Source organism: Carettochelys insculpta, chromosome 1 (assembly GCF_033958435.1).
Source record: "Carettochelys insculpta isolate YL-2023 chromosome 1, ASM3395843v1, whole genome shotgun sequence".
Classification (NCBI taxonomy): domain Eukaryota; kingdom Metazoa; phylum Chordata; order Testudines; family Carettochelyidae; genus Carettochelys; species Carettochelys insculpta.
In genome coordinates, this window is record NC_134137.1 from 274,587,260 (window position 1) to 274,606,458 (window position 19,199).

The window sequence follows — 19,199 nt, forward strand, 5'->3', positions numbered from 1 at the left end:
GTTGTACTTTGCAGTCCAGTCATTCCGGTTTAATAGTTTAATGTCTAAATTACTGTAAATTAATTGTGAATGGTAGAACAAGTGGCACAGTTCTGCAGTGGGCTGTAATACCCTTTGTAAGTTGAAACCATCAGTACAGGCTGAACATCTCTAATCCGGAACTCTCTCATCTAGCAACATCCATAATCCAGCATGATTTTAGTTAGCCAGACCAGTTATCATGAGTGTAGCCAAGTTTATCGTGGTCCCATAAAGTTTGTTTCCAGCCACCAGTCCTGGCTCTCAGTGTTCTGTGCAGCTATTTAGCTCTAATTTATCCCTAAGTGTCTTCTAAGAGCCTAATAATCAGTGCAAATGTCGGTAATGTGCTAGATAATATTGACCTCCTCTGGTCTGGCAAATTCTCTCCTCTGGCACCAGTCAGGTCCTGAGGGTGCTGGATGAGAGAGGTTCAATCTGTAGAAACATAATTCATAGCAGCAATATCAGTAGAATACTCATAAAACTGGTAAAACAAACAAACCAAACCAAAATTACACTGAACCCTAGGAAGATGCAGAGCCCATTGGCCAGATCCTCATGTGGTGAGAAAGCAGTTTAATTAGAGCCAATTAAATGATGCCAATTTTTACCAGTTGAGGATCTGGCCCATGTCTCTTTCAGAGACATGGAACTCTAAAAGTGTTGTTTTTAAAACAAACAAACAAACAAACCCTCACCAATTGATAGCCGAAGCTCCTCTATGACGAGGAAGAATGGATGGGTGGTAGATAATTGATCCATGCTTTGGACAGTCAATAACATCCATGGGGATGAACTGTGTACAGAATGGAAGTACATTTAGCTCTGCTCCAACTGATCTGTAGGCTTCAACTACTTCTCGGATAGGCTTGCCCTTAACTCTCCATCTGGGGAACTTAAAAACAGGCGTGCCATCTTTCTCTGCTGCAAGTGCTGAGGAACAAGAAAAATACAGTTTTTAAAATATATGTTACATTAGAAATTAAAACGTAACAAGTAAGAATGACATAGCATGACAGGTAAAACAAATAATTAAATAAAATGTTTTCTTTGTATTGATGATAAAAAGTCATCGTATTCTCTTGTCCTGTATATACTATACTAATTCCACAGAATTCAGATACCTGCGGTGTGTGTGCAGGACGTAAGTTCCTGGTTCTTACCATATAGCTCCATAAGCAACTACTGTACAGTGCCTGTCACAGGAAGAAAACTTACTCCTGAGTGAAATAAACACAGAAACTGATGACTGAAAAAAACTCCTCAGGCACATATTGAATGTCACTCTTTTTCTTTCTGAATAGGGATTGGCTTTGTTTAGTTCCAACAAACATATCAGTTGGCTTTCTTGGTATATTTGAGCTTCTTAGCAAGTATGATCCACTGTTATCAGGCCACGTTAAGTGTATTGGTGAATAATAAGAGAGCAGGATATGCCTTATCTGTCTACCAAAACACAAAATGAGTTTACTGAGCTCTGTGGAACATTTTTGCAAACAACAATTCTCAAAGAGGTACAACACATGAAGTATTTTTCAATTATTATTGATGCAGCTCCAGACTGTTCTGACAGAGCACAAACGATCTTGGTTGTTTGATATGTTAAAATTGCAAGAAGTTCAAAGATTTCAACTGAAGAATGATTTATTTTGCTTGATAATTTCATAAAAAACGGAAAAGAAAACGCTGCTCGTGTAGTAGAAATTCTGGAAGCCTTCAAATTAAATTTTTAAGTCTGCATTGGCCAAGCCTGTGACAGTGGATCCAGTATGGCTGGGAAGTACAATGGAGTACAAGCAGTCCTTCTTGTGTAAAATCCAAACTGTATTTTCTCCAGTTGTGGCAACAACATATTAAATATTTTCGGCACTGATTGTGCTGAATCATGCCAGGAAGCAATCACATACTTTGGAACAATCCAGCAATTGTACAACCTCTTCAATAGCAGTCCTTGAAAGTGGGAAATTCATTCTACAAAGGGACAAGAGCGTTAGGATGGGCTCTCAATGCTTGATATTAACAGTGATGTTGCACGCAGATTTTTCTTCAATTATAAATGAGTTTGCACAAAACAGAGCCAGAAAAACATTCGTAAAATGAAGAGTTTTGTTTGCTGTGGAAACTCACACTTGAAGTTACATTTTTAATATCCATGCCATTTGTATCCATGCTGTTTGTTCGTATAATGATTTTATTGTTAATAAATACATGACTTAAGTGTTCATTTTCATACATTCTTTTGGTTTTGGTATGACCCTATGTGTAAGAAGTTAGATACGATGGAGGCCAGGGCTGGGACCTCTAAATTCAAAGTGACCCAGCCTCTGTCATTCTCTGAGATGGCCTAGCTCTCAGTGATCCCTTCCCAGGCCCAGGCATCATGTGGGAAGAAGATGCCTGATTCAAAAACAGAGGGCACAAGAGGATGGGCAGAGTGCAGCAGATCAGGACAAGGATCCCAGGAGAGTGACTGTACAGCAGGGAAGAAGAGGGAAAAAAAAACATGTGTGGGAGATTGGTGTGAACATTAGAAGAGGAGGGAAAAGCAGAGTGAGTGATAGCTTGTGGTGGAAGAGACTGAGGTCAGACGAGGAGGCAGGGGAGAAAACTAAAGGCACAGGTTAGCAGGAGTTAGGCAGAAAGTGTCAAGCTCCTGGGGAACAGGCAGAAGAGTCTATGTTCCCAACAGCACACTCCCTTCCTGAGCCTGTTATGGAAGCCAAGATGCCTGGTTCTCCAGATTCCCTTGCTATGAGCAAATAGCTGTGACATTCTCTGCCCAAGTGTTTGCCTCTCCCTGCCCTGGTGCTGGCCCACACAGAGTGACAAGCTGTTAGTGCTGCTATCAGTTTCTCCATTAGTTCCAGTGTCCGGCCACACTGATAATCCCATGCTGGGGTCATTATGAGACACTTCACGGATTTTTTTCTAGTTTGTTAAAAAAAAAAACTGCACAGCAAAAAAAAAGATATTAAAGCAACATTACTCAGGTTGCGAAGTCAAATGCTCCAAAATTCTGAACTGCAAGAATAAAGGTTTCCTGAGTGACCTTAATTCATCACCTCCCCACTTGTACACACACATTATGATAGAGTCTTCAATTACCTACTACCTCTTCCCTTTCCCCGACCAGGTCCCCAGCCTCATTCAGTTCCCAGCTTGTGGCACAGAGTTCCTGTGTGCAGCTGGGCAAGTCACTCAAAAGAAATTTTTCATGTTCAGTCCCTGATTTAGACCCTGTTTTCTGGCTGCCCAACTTGAGGCCCTGTGGTCTGAGTTACAGAAGTGCCAAGCACTCAGAGCTGGAACTGCACTTAGTGATGTCACAGTTCCTAAGGTAACTGTACTTCTGATTCATTGCGGGCATCCCACTTAGATCTCAAGCCTCCAACTGTCACCCTTCTTAGGGCAGAGCCCAAAACTCTCTTCCTCTAGACCAGAGGTTTAGGCTGCAATTCTGCTTGCTATTTGTTGTAAATAGCTTATCAGGTCTGACTTTAATTCAGCACCTTCAGTCCTGTTCTCTCAGATTCAATGACAGAGTTAAGCAAGGGCCAGTGAGCCAATAAAAGAAGGTATTATTCGTTCCAAACAAAAGTGTTACAGAGAAAATACCTTAAAAACAATGAACAGCTTGTGTGAATGTCAGGCTTACTAGGCACTACCCCTCTTTCACGTGGAGACCTGGCATGTTTTAAAGCTACAGGTCCTGTCAGAAGACCTAGTTCCACTGTCACAGGCTCATACTAGTTCTTGGATTGGATGAAAGAGGCCCCTTCCCATGACAAGTTGGTCATTTGATAAGATTTTCAGTTCTTTGTCAAGCAGCTACTGGAACCAGGACAAACTAGAATATCCAACGTCCCCTCAGAATGAGACTTCCTTTGACTTGTTTACCTACATAGGGATTTTAGTTTCTGAAAGAGACTCTACAGATCCCTCCCGTGGCTACAATACTATCATGAATCCATAAAGATACACAGGACGTTTATAAAACCAATAACACAGTTTTGAATATTCCATGATCCACAGGCTGATAGCTCTTGACAGCTCATTCGTGCTTGCATGACTTCCTGCATTGCTTCTCTAATTTTAACCCTCACACCAGCTACTAACAATACAAGGTGAGAAGGAAAAAAGTCATATTTTCAATACAATACAACAAGCTTTATTATCTGGCATCCCTGGGGAAAAATAAAATGTGCTCGTCTATTGGAGCTGGGGCTGGCAGCAGTTGTTTGCTATTGTACAGTGCTGCTTATAGTGTTAGAGCAGGTAGCTGGCCGTGCTCTGCTGTACTGTCCAGGCAGCAGGCAGCCAGCCTTCTGGCAGTTGTTGCAGCTGGCCCTTGTGGAAGACGACTGAGAAGTCGCTTCTAATATTCTATAATAAGGTTGGAGTGAGGGTGCCTCCTGAGGTAAAGGAGCCGCAACTTCCTTGGGATTTGTTATGACCTGCACCACTTACGGGGTATTAATCTCTTTTATTACACTTCAACCTGTTAACTTTCTACAACTGGACTATTTAAAGCTGAACAGGTAATGTGTTTTAACAGATACTTACAGTAAGTGAAGATAGATACAGGGTTAAAAAAACGAAAAACATTGTCGTTGCTAGGTGCTACCTAACTAACAAGGTACTTTCTTCTCTACTGTAGCTATATAGTGCTGTTTTCTGATTCTTTCACGACCTGTCCAAAGATTTTCAGGTCAGGCGGGAGGAGCAGGCGAAGGTGATCAGTCCTAGCTGCTGCAGGCAGGATCCAGTCTTCTCCAGGAGATCCTCCTCGATTTCTTCCCACCGTTTGCGTTTATAGTTTGCTGTCCCTTTGCTCTGTCCCGATTCTGGAACTTTTGGCTCTGTTCCTCCCTTACTTTCCTTATATGATTCACCATAGCATTACATATTTATGTAGTGTTGCATCTTCATTTGTTTCTTTATTTGGTAGTTGGTTAGCCCAGCTGGTTGGATCTAAATGTAGGTTTAAGTTATTGTTGAGAGATCTCTCTGTTTTAAGCTGCATCCGTGTCCATCTAACTATTACAGTCTCTTCTCCTTGTGTTACTGCGCCTTTCTTTATATGGCTAGGCTCTACACGAGGCAACAACAAGCATACATCTAGGCCTTTTGGCAGTAAACACAATGCAAGTGCCCATGCAATACACCCGAGAAACGTGGCTGGCATGTCTAGGCCTTGGGGGAATTCTTCCACAGCCCTGGCCAGTCAGCTGGCCCCAAAGCAGTCTTGGCAGCAGGACCCAGGTGGTTAGCTGACCCTGGCTGGTTAGCTGAATGTGCTGGATATTTGAGTGCCAGATAATGGGCTTTCACTGTGAATCGTTTCGCAAATGGGAGCTGTGTTTTAAAGATATTAAGGGCTATGTGATGCTGAACAGTCTGAAAAATCAGGTACTACATGTCTCAGATTGGATTCTTAAAATTAATGGATACAGTAGACCCTCAGGTTACACAGGGGTTGTGTTCCTCCCAGCCCCCACAAAACTCAAATTTCAAACAAAATGCAGCCTGGTTCCTGGTCCCCTGTGCTTGCAGGAGCTGGGAAACTGAGAAGCCCACCAGGGCTCATCAATTTCCTGGCTCCTAGAGGTGGGGGAGAGGGAACAGGAGGACAGGAGAGGACAGGAGGGGAGCTGGGAACCCTGGGCTTGCAGGAACTTGTCAGTTTCCTGGCTCCCATTGCAGCTTGGTTCCCCACTCCCCACCACTCCAGGAGTCACGCACCGCTTCTCCCTGGCTTCCCCCAGCAGCAGTGGCTGTCTGCCTGCCTAGCGTCCCCTAGCTGAGGGAAGCCAGGGGGCAGAGAGCCGCAGAGCAGCTTTGAGCTGTACTTAACTCACGTTAATACAAGTTAAGTACAACTCAAAGTCATGCGTTTTGAGGGTTTACTGTACTTTTAACCTTACTGTCTGTGTCTTAGTTCCCTATATGCAAATGGGAGTAATGATGCTGCCTCATCTCCAAAGGGTGCTGCAGAAGTTATTTATCTTTGTGAAGCACTCAGAAAGCACAGCGACCTGTGCCTTTGAAGAACCCATGAAGAAATGAATAATTCTGTCATGTCCAGTAAATGAGGACTGGGGTCACATATTAAACAACAAGGAGAAAATACTGAATAACTAGCCAATAAATAAGCACTGTCCAGTCTCTGCAATGACTAAGATGGAAAAATATGTACTAATACAATTAAAGATAGTATCATATGCATATGTTCTACAGGGTCAAATTAAAATTGTACAGACCATCCTCATTCTGCATTTCCTAACTTTTTGAGGAAATGACTGTGCAAGCTTAATAATGTTATTTCACCCTAGTGAATGGTGTGGTGTAATGTGAGTGAATGATGGTAAGATTCTGCACATCTTAATCTTTTCCTCTGGCATGGAAATCTCAGTCCAGGTGAATTTTATGTGCCAAGGTAAGAAGGTAGATAATTCTTATAGCAAGCATCTATACTAGCAACTAACTTCTAAGTTAGGTGCTACTTTGAAGTAGCCTTCAGAGAGCCTACACACGTTTTTCCTTACTTTGGAGTTGGCTTCGAAGTAGGGAACCCAACTTTGAAGTCCTTACTCCATTCCCGGGAATGGAGTAGTGCTCTACTTTGAAGTTTAACTTTGAAGTAGGGTGTGTGTAGATGCTCATCTTCGAAGTAAGCAACTTCTAAGTTATTTTTGTAGTGTAGACATGGCCATAGACCTCCAAAAGAAAAATCTTTATAGCCTGATGGGTTCAGGGACACATTTATAATGTTAATAATGAACTAATGATACAGCAGCCCTAGAGTCATTGTAAAGGGAACAGAAAATCATGCTCATAAGCCGCAGGATGGTATTTGGCACCTTGACCCCAATTTTAGTCCTGTCTCAGACCAGGAAACAGCCCAACCCTTTTGGGAACACATTATAACATCTCTCTCTGGTATGTGTATACACGCTTGCATACTGCCGTCCTGAATTGTACAGAATTAGATCTATACCCACCCATACCTTTATTCTTCGCTCTTTTGCCCACCACTGTCCGGCCTAGAAAAGACACTATAAGCACCACTGTACAACAGCAAACAACTACTCATCTCTGGATCAAGTAGCACTGGCAAGTCTTTCTGGAAAGGTCTTTGAAGGTATGGAGACACGGTTAATTGAGGACAATACAACATCTGTGTATACAGTCAGCAACAGAAACATTCTAACAAATAACAATCAAGAAGATATGTTCTAATCTCTCAACAATGCAGCTCATGCTGTATCCCTCATTAAATTCATTTTATGATCTATGACTAAAGCACCCATAAAAACAGAATAGAAAAATGCATGTTATTATCTGCCTAATGGTGTCATTTCATATCCTGTCTAACAGTCATATCTATTTGGAATAAGTTTGGTTTCGTACAACTTAATTTTCCACTTCAGGAATTGTGTGTGTGACTTTCAGTACAATTAATATTCATTACAGTTAGCACTATCTTGCCATCTGCTTCACATTATCACAGACAACACCCCTCAAATGTATTTTCTGGAGTCCACCATGTATATTCCATCTACATATTTCTGAATTAAGAAAAAAACCACATTCTTGAATAACCACAAGGGAGAGAAGAAGTAAGTACATTCAATGTGTGCAACACTTGAGACAGAATTTTAAATTCTTATTAGTCACAAAAGTTAAACCTGTTTTGATGGTTGTAGTTGTTAACCTTGTTAACGAACTCCTGCGGAACCACTGAGAACAGAGTTATAATTAAGTCAGCTGTTTCAAAGCAACTCCTTGGTTATTCTGCTCTGGAATCATACTGCAGGACTGAATATAATCAGTCAGCAACTATTACTTCTAAAGGAAAAACCTACTTGCATTTCTATGCAGTAGAATAATGGCATAAATCCTCCCTTTACTGTACCACAGGCTGCAGCGCGCAATGGGAAGCAGGACTTAACAGAACTACTCTTTTACCTCCTTATAGGTAATCAGGAGAAACCAAGGGGCGAGAATGGGTTGAGTCTTGGCTCCATGCCCCTTCGATGTGCCAGACAGCACAGTCATGCCAGCAAACCTGATGACATACTGGGCTGGATATAGGCCCAACAATTTACTTCCTCCCCAGAGCACGGAGAGGATTGTGGGGCAGATTGTGATGTTCTGAATCACAACCTGCTTCTCAAGCTGTTCTGGATGCAATGCAGCTATGAGTTGCTCTTTAGATAGGACTGATTTGTAAGGTGATGATATATCCTACAGGAATTAACTCTACACCAAATTTATATTAATGCTGAAATAAGCATACCAGGTTAACTATTTTATTGTACCAAAGAACATAACAGATTTATAAATCTGGCTGTACAAGCCATACAACTGATGTTGAAGACAATGCCTTTTCACAGAGAAGCAAGTTAATTGTGCTTATGCATGACAATGATTGTGAGTAATTATACTCACCCAAAGGATCAGCTTTCCCATTCACATCTGGAATGGTGAACACTCCCACAACTTTATGTCCTTCCTTCTGCAGGTGCCGATAGACTTCTTGACCAAAAAGACTCTGGCCTATCAGAGCTAGCTTTAGCTTACTTTGACATACCTGTCAACAGGAGTTAAAGCAAACTACATTTTAGGATGCAGAAGAAATATACTGTTACATGCAATTCTGTCTTACGCTTTCTTAAACAATGTTACTTTTCATTTATAAAATAATAGTGTTTGTCTTTCCCAACAATTTTTAATGGAAAAAATAAATGACCCATCTTTCTATTTTGTTCTTAAGAAGTACAGAGTCTGCAACTTGGTGAGACTGTGCTTCTTTGCATATAAATGTCAATTGGTATTGCTACTGCCTCCTTTATTATATCAAAAGCAAAAGTTTCTCTATGTACATGCACTGCTTACTACAAAAAGGCACGACAAAATCTGCAGTCATTATTCATACCCACTATAAACAAATGATGAAATCTTATATTTGAAGCAAACAACAAAATTTAGCCACTCCTGCCACAAGTTTCTGGAATATGACCTCTAATTTAAAAATATTCATCGATCCTCTTGCAGGAAAATTGAGGTATTTTCTGGGAGTGACAAATATCTAACAGACTTGACAGTTCATTCCTTCTCACATTAACTAAAGCCACTCAAGGCATCTGTGGCTCAGCCCAGTTCCAAAGTCCTTCCTTCACATAAGAGGAGATCTTTGTACTACAAGCACACTCAGTTCCTACTTCTTGTTCAACCAATCATTAAAACAAACAAGTTTGTTTACATTTATGGAAGATAATGTTGCTCGTTTCTTATTCATGGTATGGTCTGAAAACTGGCGACACGTGAAGAGGATCCCAAGAGCCATGTGCCCCCTCAAATACCCTAGGTGGAAGGGGCTAGATCCTTTAGACTGGCCTGAGGAATAGCAGGGGGTGGCCTGGCACTGACAGCAGGGACTGGATCTCCCTCTGCCCCACCCCGCACTCACTGGCAGTGACACTGAGAAGCAAAGCACCACAGCTCCATTCCCTGGCTGCTGATGTATTACTCAGGGGTGGGACAGGATCATCCTGTCCCCTCCCTCCTGCACTCACCAGGGAAAGTGGAGCAATGTGGCTGGCAGCCAGGGAGCGGAGCCAAACCACTTCCCACCCACCATAACGGGTGAGTGCAGGGGGCTGGACCCCTGCTGCAGGCCCCAGACTCCAGCTAGTCTCCCAGGCAGCATTGCTGGCGAGGAGGCTGGGCAAAGAGACAGGATGGGGTGAAGCAGGAACAAGGAAGAAATGGGGCATGGTCCTTGTCCTCCACCCAGGTGACACAGGGAAGAGACATATGGGGGGATGGTCACAGGGCTGATGTCCTTCCTTTCCCCCGCATCCTTCTTTATCCACCACCCTTGGTCCTGAAAGAGAGAACAAGCATTCACACGGCACTGATGCAGCAGGTGTTGCAAGGTATTTACATGCCAGATATGCTAAAGATTTGTATGTCCCTTCATGTGTCAACTCGTAGATTCTAAAATTTTACACCGTTTTGTTGAGTGCAGTTATGTAAAAATAATAGTTCTACATTCGTATGTCACATTTTCACACTAAGGAGATTACACTTCAGTGCTTGTATGAGTCTGCCGAAGAAAAGAGTGAGGGGTGATTTAATAGCAGCCTTCAACTTCCTGAAGGGGAGCTCTAAAGAGGAGGGAGAGAAACTGTTTTCAGTGGTGACAGATGACAGAACAAGGATTAATGGTCTGAAGTTACAGAGGGAGAGAAGTGGTAGAATCTCCATCCCTAGAGGCTTTTAAATTCCCACTTGACAAAGTTCTGGTTGGGATGACTTAGTTGGGGTTGATCCTGCTTGAAGCAGGGAGCTGGACTCAATGATCTCCTGACGTGCCTTCCAGCCCTAGGATTCTATGAGGTGAATTGAAAAATACTATTGTGTTTATCTTTTTACAGTGCAAACATTTGTAATAAAATGATAATAAAAAGTGAGCATGCTACAGTCTGTATTGTGTTGTAACTGAAATTGGCATTTGAAAATGTAGAAGAACATTTAAATTGGCGTTCTATTATTAACAGTGTGACCAATCATTTCCAGTTTTTAATCTTGCGATTGCAATTATTTTGTTAATCATTTAAGAGCCCTAGAAACAAGCAAATAAAGTACATACGTTTATAGCAATCGCTCAGAGAGTGGGAAACAGTTTAATCCTAGCAGCTGCCACAGTAGCCTCCTTAGGACCCTACCCTCTTGACATGTGCCATTGTAAAGTGAGGTGCAACTCCTGCCTCTTTCCCTGAAGGAATGTTTCTAGGTTCTAGCTTCTCTCCTGTCAAGGGATGCTGCCTCTTCGTTAGGGAAACTGGGACACAAGGGTACCACAACTCTGAGCCACCATTTGGATCCCAGATGATTTGAACTGCCCTATGAGCGTTTTGTAAATCCTGTATGGATTAGCAAACATTCAGGTCCTGAAAGATACAATATTACTTAACCCTTGTACTCCAGGTGGAGAACAGGTCATCTACAAGTCTCCTCCACTTCACTCTGTCTTGGGATACTTTGAAACAAACCAGGGAGATATGGTCGCCATAAACTGTGCAGACAAGCCCGGAATTCAGACATTTTGCTAGTATGATTGTCATTTGTCTTTGGAAATTCACATTGTTTTGCATTCTTGAAAACACAGACAAGAACTCCACTAACAATTTTAAATGAATAAGCACGATCAAAGCCTAAGTAAATGAATTGAAACTGGACCTGAAAAATATTTTAGAAATAGTGTACCTACTGCAAAATATTAATTCAGAACAGTTGTTTTGTTTCCCCAGATCAAGTTTTTATAACACGTTTTCTACAATCACAAACTTACATCTCTATTCACTACTAATTTTCATGTATATAAATCTAATCCTCTTGTCACGTGGAGCAGCACACAACTTAGAGCAGCAAAACTGGTAATTTAATACGTAACTCCAGTGATGTACATGCAACCGCAGTATGTTCGTGCTAGCGGAGGATCTCACCCGAAATAGTTACTGAGCACAGATTTCTCTGTTCAGCAGAGTTGTGAGCCAGGAAATGGTTAGGGATGAAAACAGGCTTCAATCTTTAAAGCAGCAGAGAATAAAAGTAAAGTGGTAGAAGTAGTAAAATCAGAGAACAGAATGCTCACACATGCAAGTATGTGCACACAGAGACACACGTGTATCAAGGTGACCACTCATCCTGTTTTTACTGGGACAGTCCCTTATTTAAGCTGTTTCACAGGTGTCCCGACTTTTTTAAGAAAATAGGCAAATTGTCCTGTGTTTTACAGGGCTCCTGCTCTCTGGCACCCGCTGTCTCAAGGCAGCAGCCCCCGCTGCCAGGGAGCTCCTCTGCTGGGCGGCCGCCCCATTCCCTGGTACCCCACAAAGGCAGCTCCACTGCCAGTGAGCTCTGCCATGGGGTAGCCTCTTCTTTCTCTGACGCCCCCGCTGGGAGGTTGTGGATCCCCTATCCTCCACTCCCCCTCAACAGGAGGCCATGGAACCCCCATCCCTGGTGCCTCGCTGTGGTGCAGCTGCCCCCATCGCTGAGGAGCCCTGACATGGAACAGCAGCCCCCAGCCCTGGAGGCCAGTGTCCCTTATTTGTCATAAGGACATGTGGTCTCCCTAATATATATACACAGACAGCTACCTTTCTGCATTCTGATGAACAAGATTAGCCAACCTCACAGGCCAAGTACATCTTATGGCATACATAGCAAGCTGCTAGAACTCAAAATAATTTGCCCAGTATGAAGGATATACAACTGCTTCATGACCAGCTATTCTTGAGCAACTTCTCCCTTAAACAGATACAAACATAGTTTCCATTAACATTTAGTATGGACAATGAAATCCTGTACCCCACTCTCACTTATATTTTTAGCTAGTAAAAAGTAAGAGCCAAATAACAAGTCCTCCATGCATAGCACTCCTATTGGGTACAGTGGGATCCTATAGAAGACGGAGATTGCAGGATCAGGCTTCCTTTTGTCCTACTTAAAAATTGAGGATCTTCCTGTAAACCTGCATCTTATTCTAGAACGGGAATATCTCCATCCAAAACCATTTAACCAATTTGTTGGTCTTTTGAGAATGGGAATTCCTGGCAACAAAATGATACAAAGACATGGCAGAACTACATAAAATGCAGATGTTGTAAAACTACACGGCAACGTAGGACAGCGTAGTAGTTACTTCTTCATTGAAAAGCCACCACCAGAAAGGATGTACAGTAAAAACTTTGTTATCCAGCATGCATGGGGAATGGAGGTTGCTGGTTAATCCCCCATGCCGGTTACTCAAGCTTTTTCACCAAACTCAAAACATGTTAAGAAATTAAATAATCTAAGTTAATACCACACCTTTTAACCCTACTACTGTATATAGTGCTGTAATGTACTGCTCCACTACTGCCACAGGGCCATGAAACAAATGAGACTTCCACAAACACTGGAAAATGATCCGGGAGAGCTATCAGAATTTTTCAGTTAAATGAAGTGGGAATTGTATTGCTGTCCATGGCAATGTCAGTTAGCCAAGTTTTCCAGATATTAAAGTGCCAGATAACTAAGCTTTTACTGCATCACCACTAAAAAGATAGGTCCCACTGTCTAGCTTTTAAACAGGAGCTCACTAAATATCATCAACTAATGCAGACGGTATAAGATAGTATAATAACACAGAATCTTCATGTACAGTAAGTTACTGATAATGGACTTGTAGTTGCTTCTTACATATGTATCGATACTACGGAGTTATCCCCACAGCCCTGGAAAGTAGGGGATCTCAAACTGCTGACAGAGAGAAAGCTCAGTTTTATAAGGTAGAGAGGCCATTTCATTTTTCCTGCATGGGAACTTCTGGAGGAATTTTATTACCATGGCCCATGGTCTTCCAAAACTGTGTGAGCAGAGGTTCAAGGATTTGCAGAGTGTCTGAACATTCTGACTTAATTTTCATCTGTTGAACTTGTTTTTTGGCTGTTTTTTCTTCCTTATGATATTATTTTGTTCATATTATAGCACAGAAATGCATAAGGGAAAATCTAAAAATTCACATTCATTTTACTTGGATATGATGCTACTTAATCAGATGCAGAGAAGAAGGTTGGTATAGGGCATGCCATCTGAAAATTTAACTGTCCAGGTGATGTACAAAGATGGACCCTAAATCCACAGTTGGACAGCCAAATAAAAGTGGCCTGCTTTTAAGATATATTGAGCACTCACAGATTTCACTGACTTCCAAGGAAGTTGTGGATGTTTAACATCAGTCTTCTTTTACTTAGATGCCTAAATATACATGTACCTGCTTAATTTTGGGGCATATATTTTGAAAATGTTGGTTGCATTAGCCATAGATTTTATGACATTAATTTACCTTAAATTCTTGGTTTATTTTATTGGGCTGTTTACATGACACACAGCATTTCAATATTTACTCCATTCTGATTCTTATTCTTCTCACCCTGCACCTCTTTCAATATAAAACAAAAATACATAAATACTGCATATATTAATAGCCCTACAAGTTTCAAAGCAAAAGCAAATCATTAAAAAGGGAAAATGTATTCATTATACGGTTTCTCCTTGTAAAGAGAAAAGTTAGCAATATAAAGGGCATTCATTTCATTGTCCACTATATATTTGCGAAAGTCTGTGTGTCTGACTGTGCAAGAACTCCTCCTAGCAAGAGCTAGTACCATTAAATTTGGCACACAGCTTTATATTATCATAAATGAAAGGTAAGGCTTTGGTTGTCCCAGGAAAATAGGATGTGCCTGGAATGGGATTGCTTCTTCTAAATCCATACAGAAAAGAGACAGAATATGAAGATGAAAACCAGAAGATGAAAGGGGCTAGCTGGGTATCCAACACACCCATACCCCAATCCAGGCTCCCCCGGCCTCCAAGCCCTTATGCACCCTTTAAAGGGGGCTGCAGCTTCCCCCCATGATTCAGACTGAGATGTTTCTGGCTGCTTACCTTCATTACGGAGCCAGGGGAAAATGCACAGTTTGCTGCACTCTTCACTCTGGCTGGAGAGTACAGGGGACAGACATACCTGGACCAGCCCCTGCCAGGGGATATGCATCCCTCCCTGACTGTGCTCACTGGAGTTGCAGCAGCCATGTAGAAGCACTTCTCAACCTGGCCCCATGTTGCTGTGGTGTGAGAGGGCTGGAGTATCCTCTCTTCCCAGGGCAGCCTACATACTGAACCCCTTGTCCCCATACCCACCCCAGAGCAATGATTTAAATGAAGCATGTACCTTCTCATTTTATTTTTCAAAACACAAACATTAATCTAGTTAAGGATCCAAGCAATGCAAATCTTTTAGTTATAAATAACAAATATTTCCAGAATTGTCTATGATGGGTATCTCTAATTTGTTTAACTGGTAATGCTTTCAGTTGAATTTGCTTGCAAATGAATTTTCAGTAGTTCCTATTCTGGTTACAATATTATACTGTATTTATTCTCTGCAAGAATTTACACTGTTACTGATGAAAACAAGGGAAATGCTACATCCCTTTAAAAAGGATGTATAATGCTTCTCAAAGGAGACTTAACATGGTAACTAATTCTGCATAGCAGCAGGACTCATGCACTGAAGCCATGCTTCTTTGAATGAAAACCAAATAGCACAGCCTCTTCCCATTCACATCTCTGTATGCCACGTGTCGCTCATCCATTCACTGCTGATGCAATTCCAAGAAGCTTGAAGAATTTTTACAATAAGAGGCTTTAGCCAAAGTGGATTCCCCAGGCAAACAGCCACCCTTGCACTCAGTCATGCTGTCAAATATAAAACACAGAGCAGCCTTCGGGATAGAGGGAAAAAAGCCAAAACCACACCCCTAGACTGCATTCAGCCACATCCATGAATCCTAACCAAAGGGCTTGACGCATCTAGCCCCTATTTTAACCAAATTTAAAGGGCGCATATTTAAGTAGAATAACCAGCCATAGTGAACGGAGAGGATTGTTACCACAGTCTCCCACCCAGGGCATCACAGCTATACAGTTTAATCCAACAACAGGCAGCCAAATGTGTTGTATCAATTTTCTACACACTGTTCACAGATGCACTGACCACGTGAGCATTTGGAACAGGAGCTAAAGGTTTACTCCTCAATAAGAACATAGACACAACCATGTTAGTCTGTATCTTCACAAAACAAACCAGCAGTCACACAGCACTTTAAAAACTAACAACATAATTTATCAGATGATGAGCTTTCGTGAGACAGACCCACTTCTTCAGATCTCCCCTGACTATGACACAGGTGCTGGAACTGGGGGTGCTAGTGCAACCCATGGCTTGAAGTGGTTCCCATCAGATCTGAAGAAGTGGGTCTGTCCCATGAGAGCTCATCACCTAACAAATTATTTTACTAGTCTCTGAAGTGCTATGGGTCTGCTGTTGGTTTTCTCAATAAGAGATAGCCACGCCTATTCTCAGTTTGACTACAGTGGTGGAAACAGGCCTGGCTATTTCCCTTCCAGAAGCAGATCTTTTATCTGCTTTTACAGCCCTTACAGTCTCAGTGCACTGCTGCCCAGATTCCCATGGGAACATGACTGCCAGTTAATATTGCTGCAAGCAAAGATGTCAGGAAAGCATTGCCGATTTTCTTCCTCGCAGCTTCCAGACTTCTGCCATCTACAGCGTGGCACCAGAGAAGATACCCAGATCCATGCCATAGGCCGGGGCGCTGGAACAATTTATAAAGTGGGGATGCTCAGAGCCATTGCACCCATTTGCAAACCTTGTATCTGATGGGAACCACTCCAAGGCAGGGGTGCAGCAGCACCCCCAGTTCCAGCCCCCGTGTCATAGTCTGGCAAAGCAAGATGCCCCGATTGTCATAAACAAGCCACGCAACCCCTGAAGGGACCTCTGCCGGCTCGGGGCCAACATGCAGGCAGTCAAAATCCCGGCCTATTTTTATCCTTGCGGAGGTATCAGCCCAGCCCCGCTGACTTGCCTTGCCGTCCTCTCCCGCCCCCAGCTACCTGGGCTACTGCGTCTGTCCACAGCCTTGCAAACCGCTTTCGCTCTGGCTTGCAAGGCTACGGTCATGTGATGTGCCAAGCGCCCTGGGCATGACCCGCCCCCGCCCTCGCCCTCGCTCACGCCGGTGCCCCGAGCCGCTGCCGAGCGCTCTCCTTGGGGCCAGCCCCGGCCCCAGTCCTCACACACTCACCGCTGCGGTGGTGGAGAATGGCCTCAGCAGCTGGCAGGCTTGCCACAGCATGTTTGCCGGAGCTCTGGCGCCAGCAGGTCCTGGCTCCGAGGCTTTGGAGCAGCAGCACGGCGGGGCGGCGAACACCTGTCCCGGGGACGCAGGCGAGGTGGCGCAGGCTGAGCGCGGTCTGATGCAACCCGAGCTTAGGGCCGGGGGCCGCCCGCCAGGCGCGCGCACGAGCTAGCAGCGGCTTATTCCGCGCGCGCGCCCCCCTGCCCGCGCGCCCCGGTGCTGCAGCGCCCCAGGCTGCCGGGTCCCGCCTGGTTCGCCGCCAGCTGCCCGCGAGCCGAGCGCGCCTCCGCGGTCGCACCTGCTCCACCGCGCGCCGCAGAGTGGCTGGTTTCGTCCCCTGGGCTCAGCGCGCCTGGCCAGGGCCGAGACTGAGGCGGGGGGAGGGGGTGTTGGTTGCTTTCCTGGTGCGCAAGGACGTACCCCCTGGGAAGCTGCCTCTTGTCAGAACAGGTAGGGCAGGGCTGCTGCAGCAAGAACGGGCCTCTTCCGTGCCTTGGAGAGGAGGGAGAGAGGGTGGCTCTTGTCCTGCTCTAGCTGAGGTCCTACGTTTGGACAACCATGGTTGTTGAGTGATCCTGGAGTATGAAAGGAGCTGTTGGGATCACTGAGAGAATCCTGAAGCTGGGCGAATTTGATAGGTTGCTGTTTGAGAAGTCAATGGCCTGAGGGAAGGGCAGGTTTTATGCGCTCCCCGCAATCCATGCTGCTGAAGGCACACTGCTGCATTCACCTAAAGGGTGAAGTTCTCTAGTCCTGCACTGGAGGGACCTGACTCGTGCTGAAAGAGAGAATTTGCCAGGCCCCAGGAGGTCACTGTTGTCTAGCACATTGCCACCACTTCCACTGCTTACTGGGCTGTCAGAAGACATATAGAGGTAAATTGGAGCTACATAACAGCACAGAACACAGACAGCCAGGACTGGTGGCTGTAAACAAACGTTATGGGATGTCAGGAAACATGGCCACATCCACAGGAAGTGGACATCTGGCTAACTAAAATCATCCAGACTATAGATGTTGCTAGATAAGAAAGATTCAACCTATAGCCTCAGGACTGTACTTCCTATATTTTAACCTCCAGCCTCGATGGTCTACACTTAGCCCCTATCTTCTCTATTGAGCCGGTAATACATTAATTCAAAGTTGCCAATGGCATCCAATTGTTTTAAATCTCGTCAAAAGAATAAGGCTGGCGTTAGCAATGGTGCAGTTAATAGTACCTTCCTGAAAATCCATGTTGCCCAGTGGTTATCATTTTACTCAGTCTGGTGATATTTGGGTTTCTTTGTTTTTGTGGGGATGGTGGATTTTTTCCACTAAAACCCAAGAAGTGTTTTGATTACATGAACAGGTCAGTTTTGGTTGTAAAAGGTAAATTTATAAGCCTCAGGGCTGTGGAGAAAAGCTTGCAAATATAAACCTTTCAGCCCTTGCCCACCCACCCAATAATCCGTAACCCCACACTTTTTTTTAAATTTCATGAGCTAAAAATCAGTCTCATTACATAAGGGCCAACCGATGATTTCTGAATGCTTGAGAGTGGTAGTATTGTTAGCAGGAGTTTAATTCTTGACCATAGTAGAACAACACGAGGAAAATATTAAGAACCAGACACAGTTGGAAACTTTTGTCAAAAATCACATTGTTGAAGCACAAGACTTCTCTGTGTTTAGGCGGCTAACATTCAGCTTTATTGAATTCAATAAGGCAACAGATGAGCCAAACTGGACACGAGTAAAACCAGGTCCAGCAAGGCTGCTTGATGCAGTTAACTCTAGTATTTTATACCCTTCCACAAACAAAGCCCAGTGCCAGAGACAATTAGTTAAGAGAACTGTAAATCACTTCTCAAGGAGAAACCATTATCAGCAAAGAGAAACAGGTACCGGGGAGCTGGAGCCTTAACTCCAAACAGTCCATTAACACATTCCATAGAGCTGATCCTCCCTGCCATTCCCGAACAGGACAAGGAACATACACGCTCTTGTGCACGTGCAGAAGTAAGGGATGGGAAATGGCTTCTTATATAAGATGGTTTCCACAACATTTTGAAGAAAGCAGAAACAAAATGTCATAATTTTTGGCAAACATCATCTAACCACCTCTATCATTAATCTTTCTTATTCCAAACTCCTTTTGTTTTGAGTTGAGGTGTTGTCTGTAGTAGATGCAATGCATATAGAAACCTATCTACTCTAGAAGGAATGGGCTTCATACTCCCATTTATTTAACAATACAGGTAAAGAACAGGCACTTTACTGACACCTACCTGAATTAAAACTCTTTCTACTTTTCTTTGCTCCTCTTCCATCTTCATGTCCTAATAACAAAAGCATGGTGGGATGGGAGGAAAATGACTGTAGCAAAGACAAAAAGAAACAGGGTTCTCTGCCA

The 19,199-nt window shown here is 43.5% G+C and overlaps 1 protein-coding gene across 1 annotated transcript in view; it reads right to left on the reverse strand.

Annotated features, from left to right (window-relative positions):
* The window catches only part of ALDH1L2 (aldehyde dehydrogenase 1 family member L2), a 52,734-nt gene extending 35,739 nt beyond the window's left edge, over positions 1–16,995 (reverse strand). The window contains exons 1-3 of the mRNA XM_075007814.1: positions 16,752–16,995; positions 8,473–8,614; positions 720–954 (exon numbers count right to left, since the gene is read on the reverse strand). Of these exons, the coding sequence (XP_074863915.1) occupies positions 720–954; positions 8,473–8,614; positions 16,752–16,802 (428 nt within the window). The 5' untranslated portion in view covers positions 16,803–16,995. The remainder of the gene's footprint in view (positions 1–719; positions 955–8,472; positions 8,615–16,751) is intronic.
* Between the last annotated feature and the right edge of the window lie 2,204 nt (positions 16,996–19,199).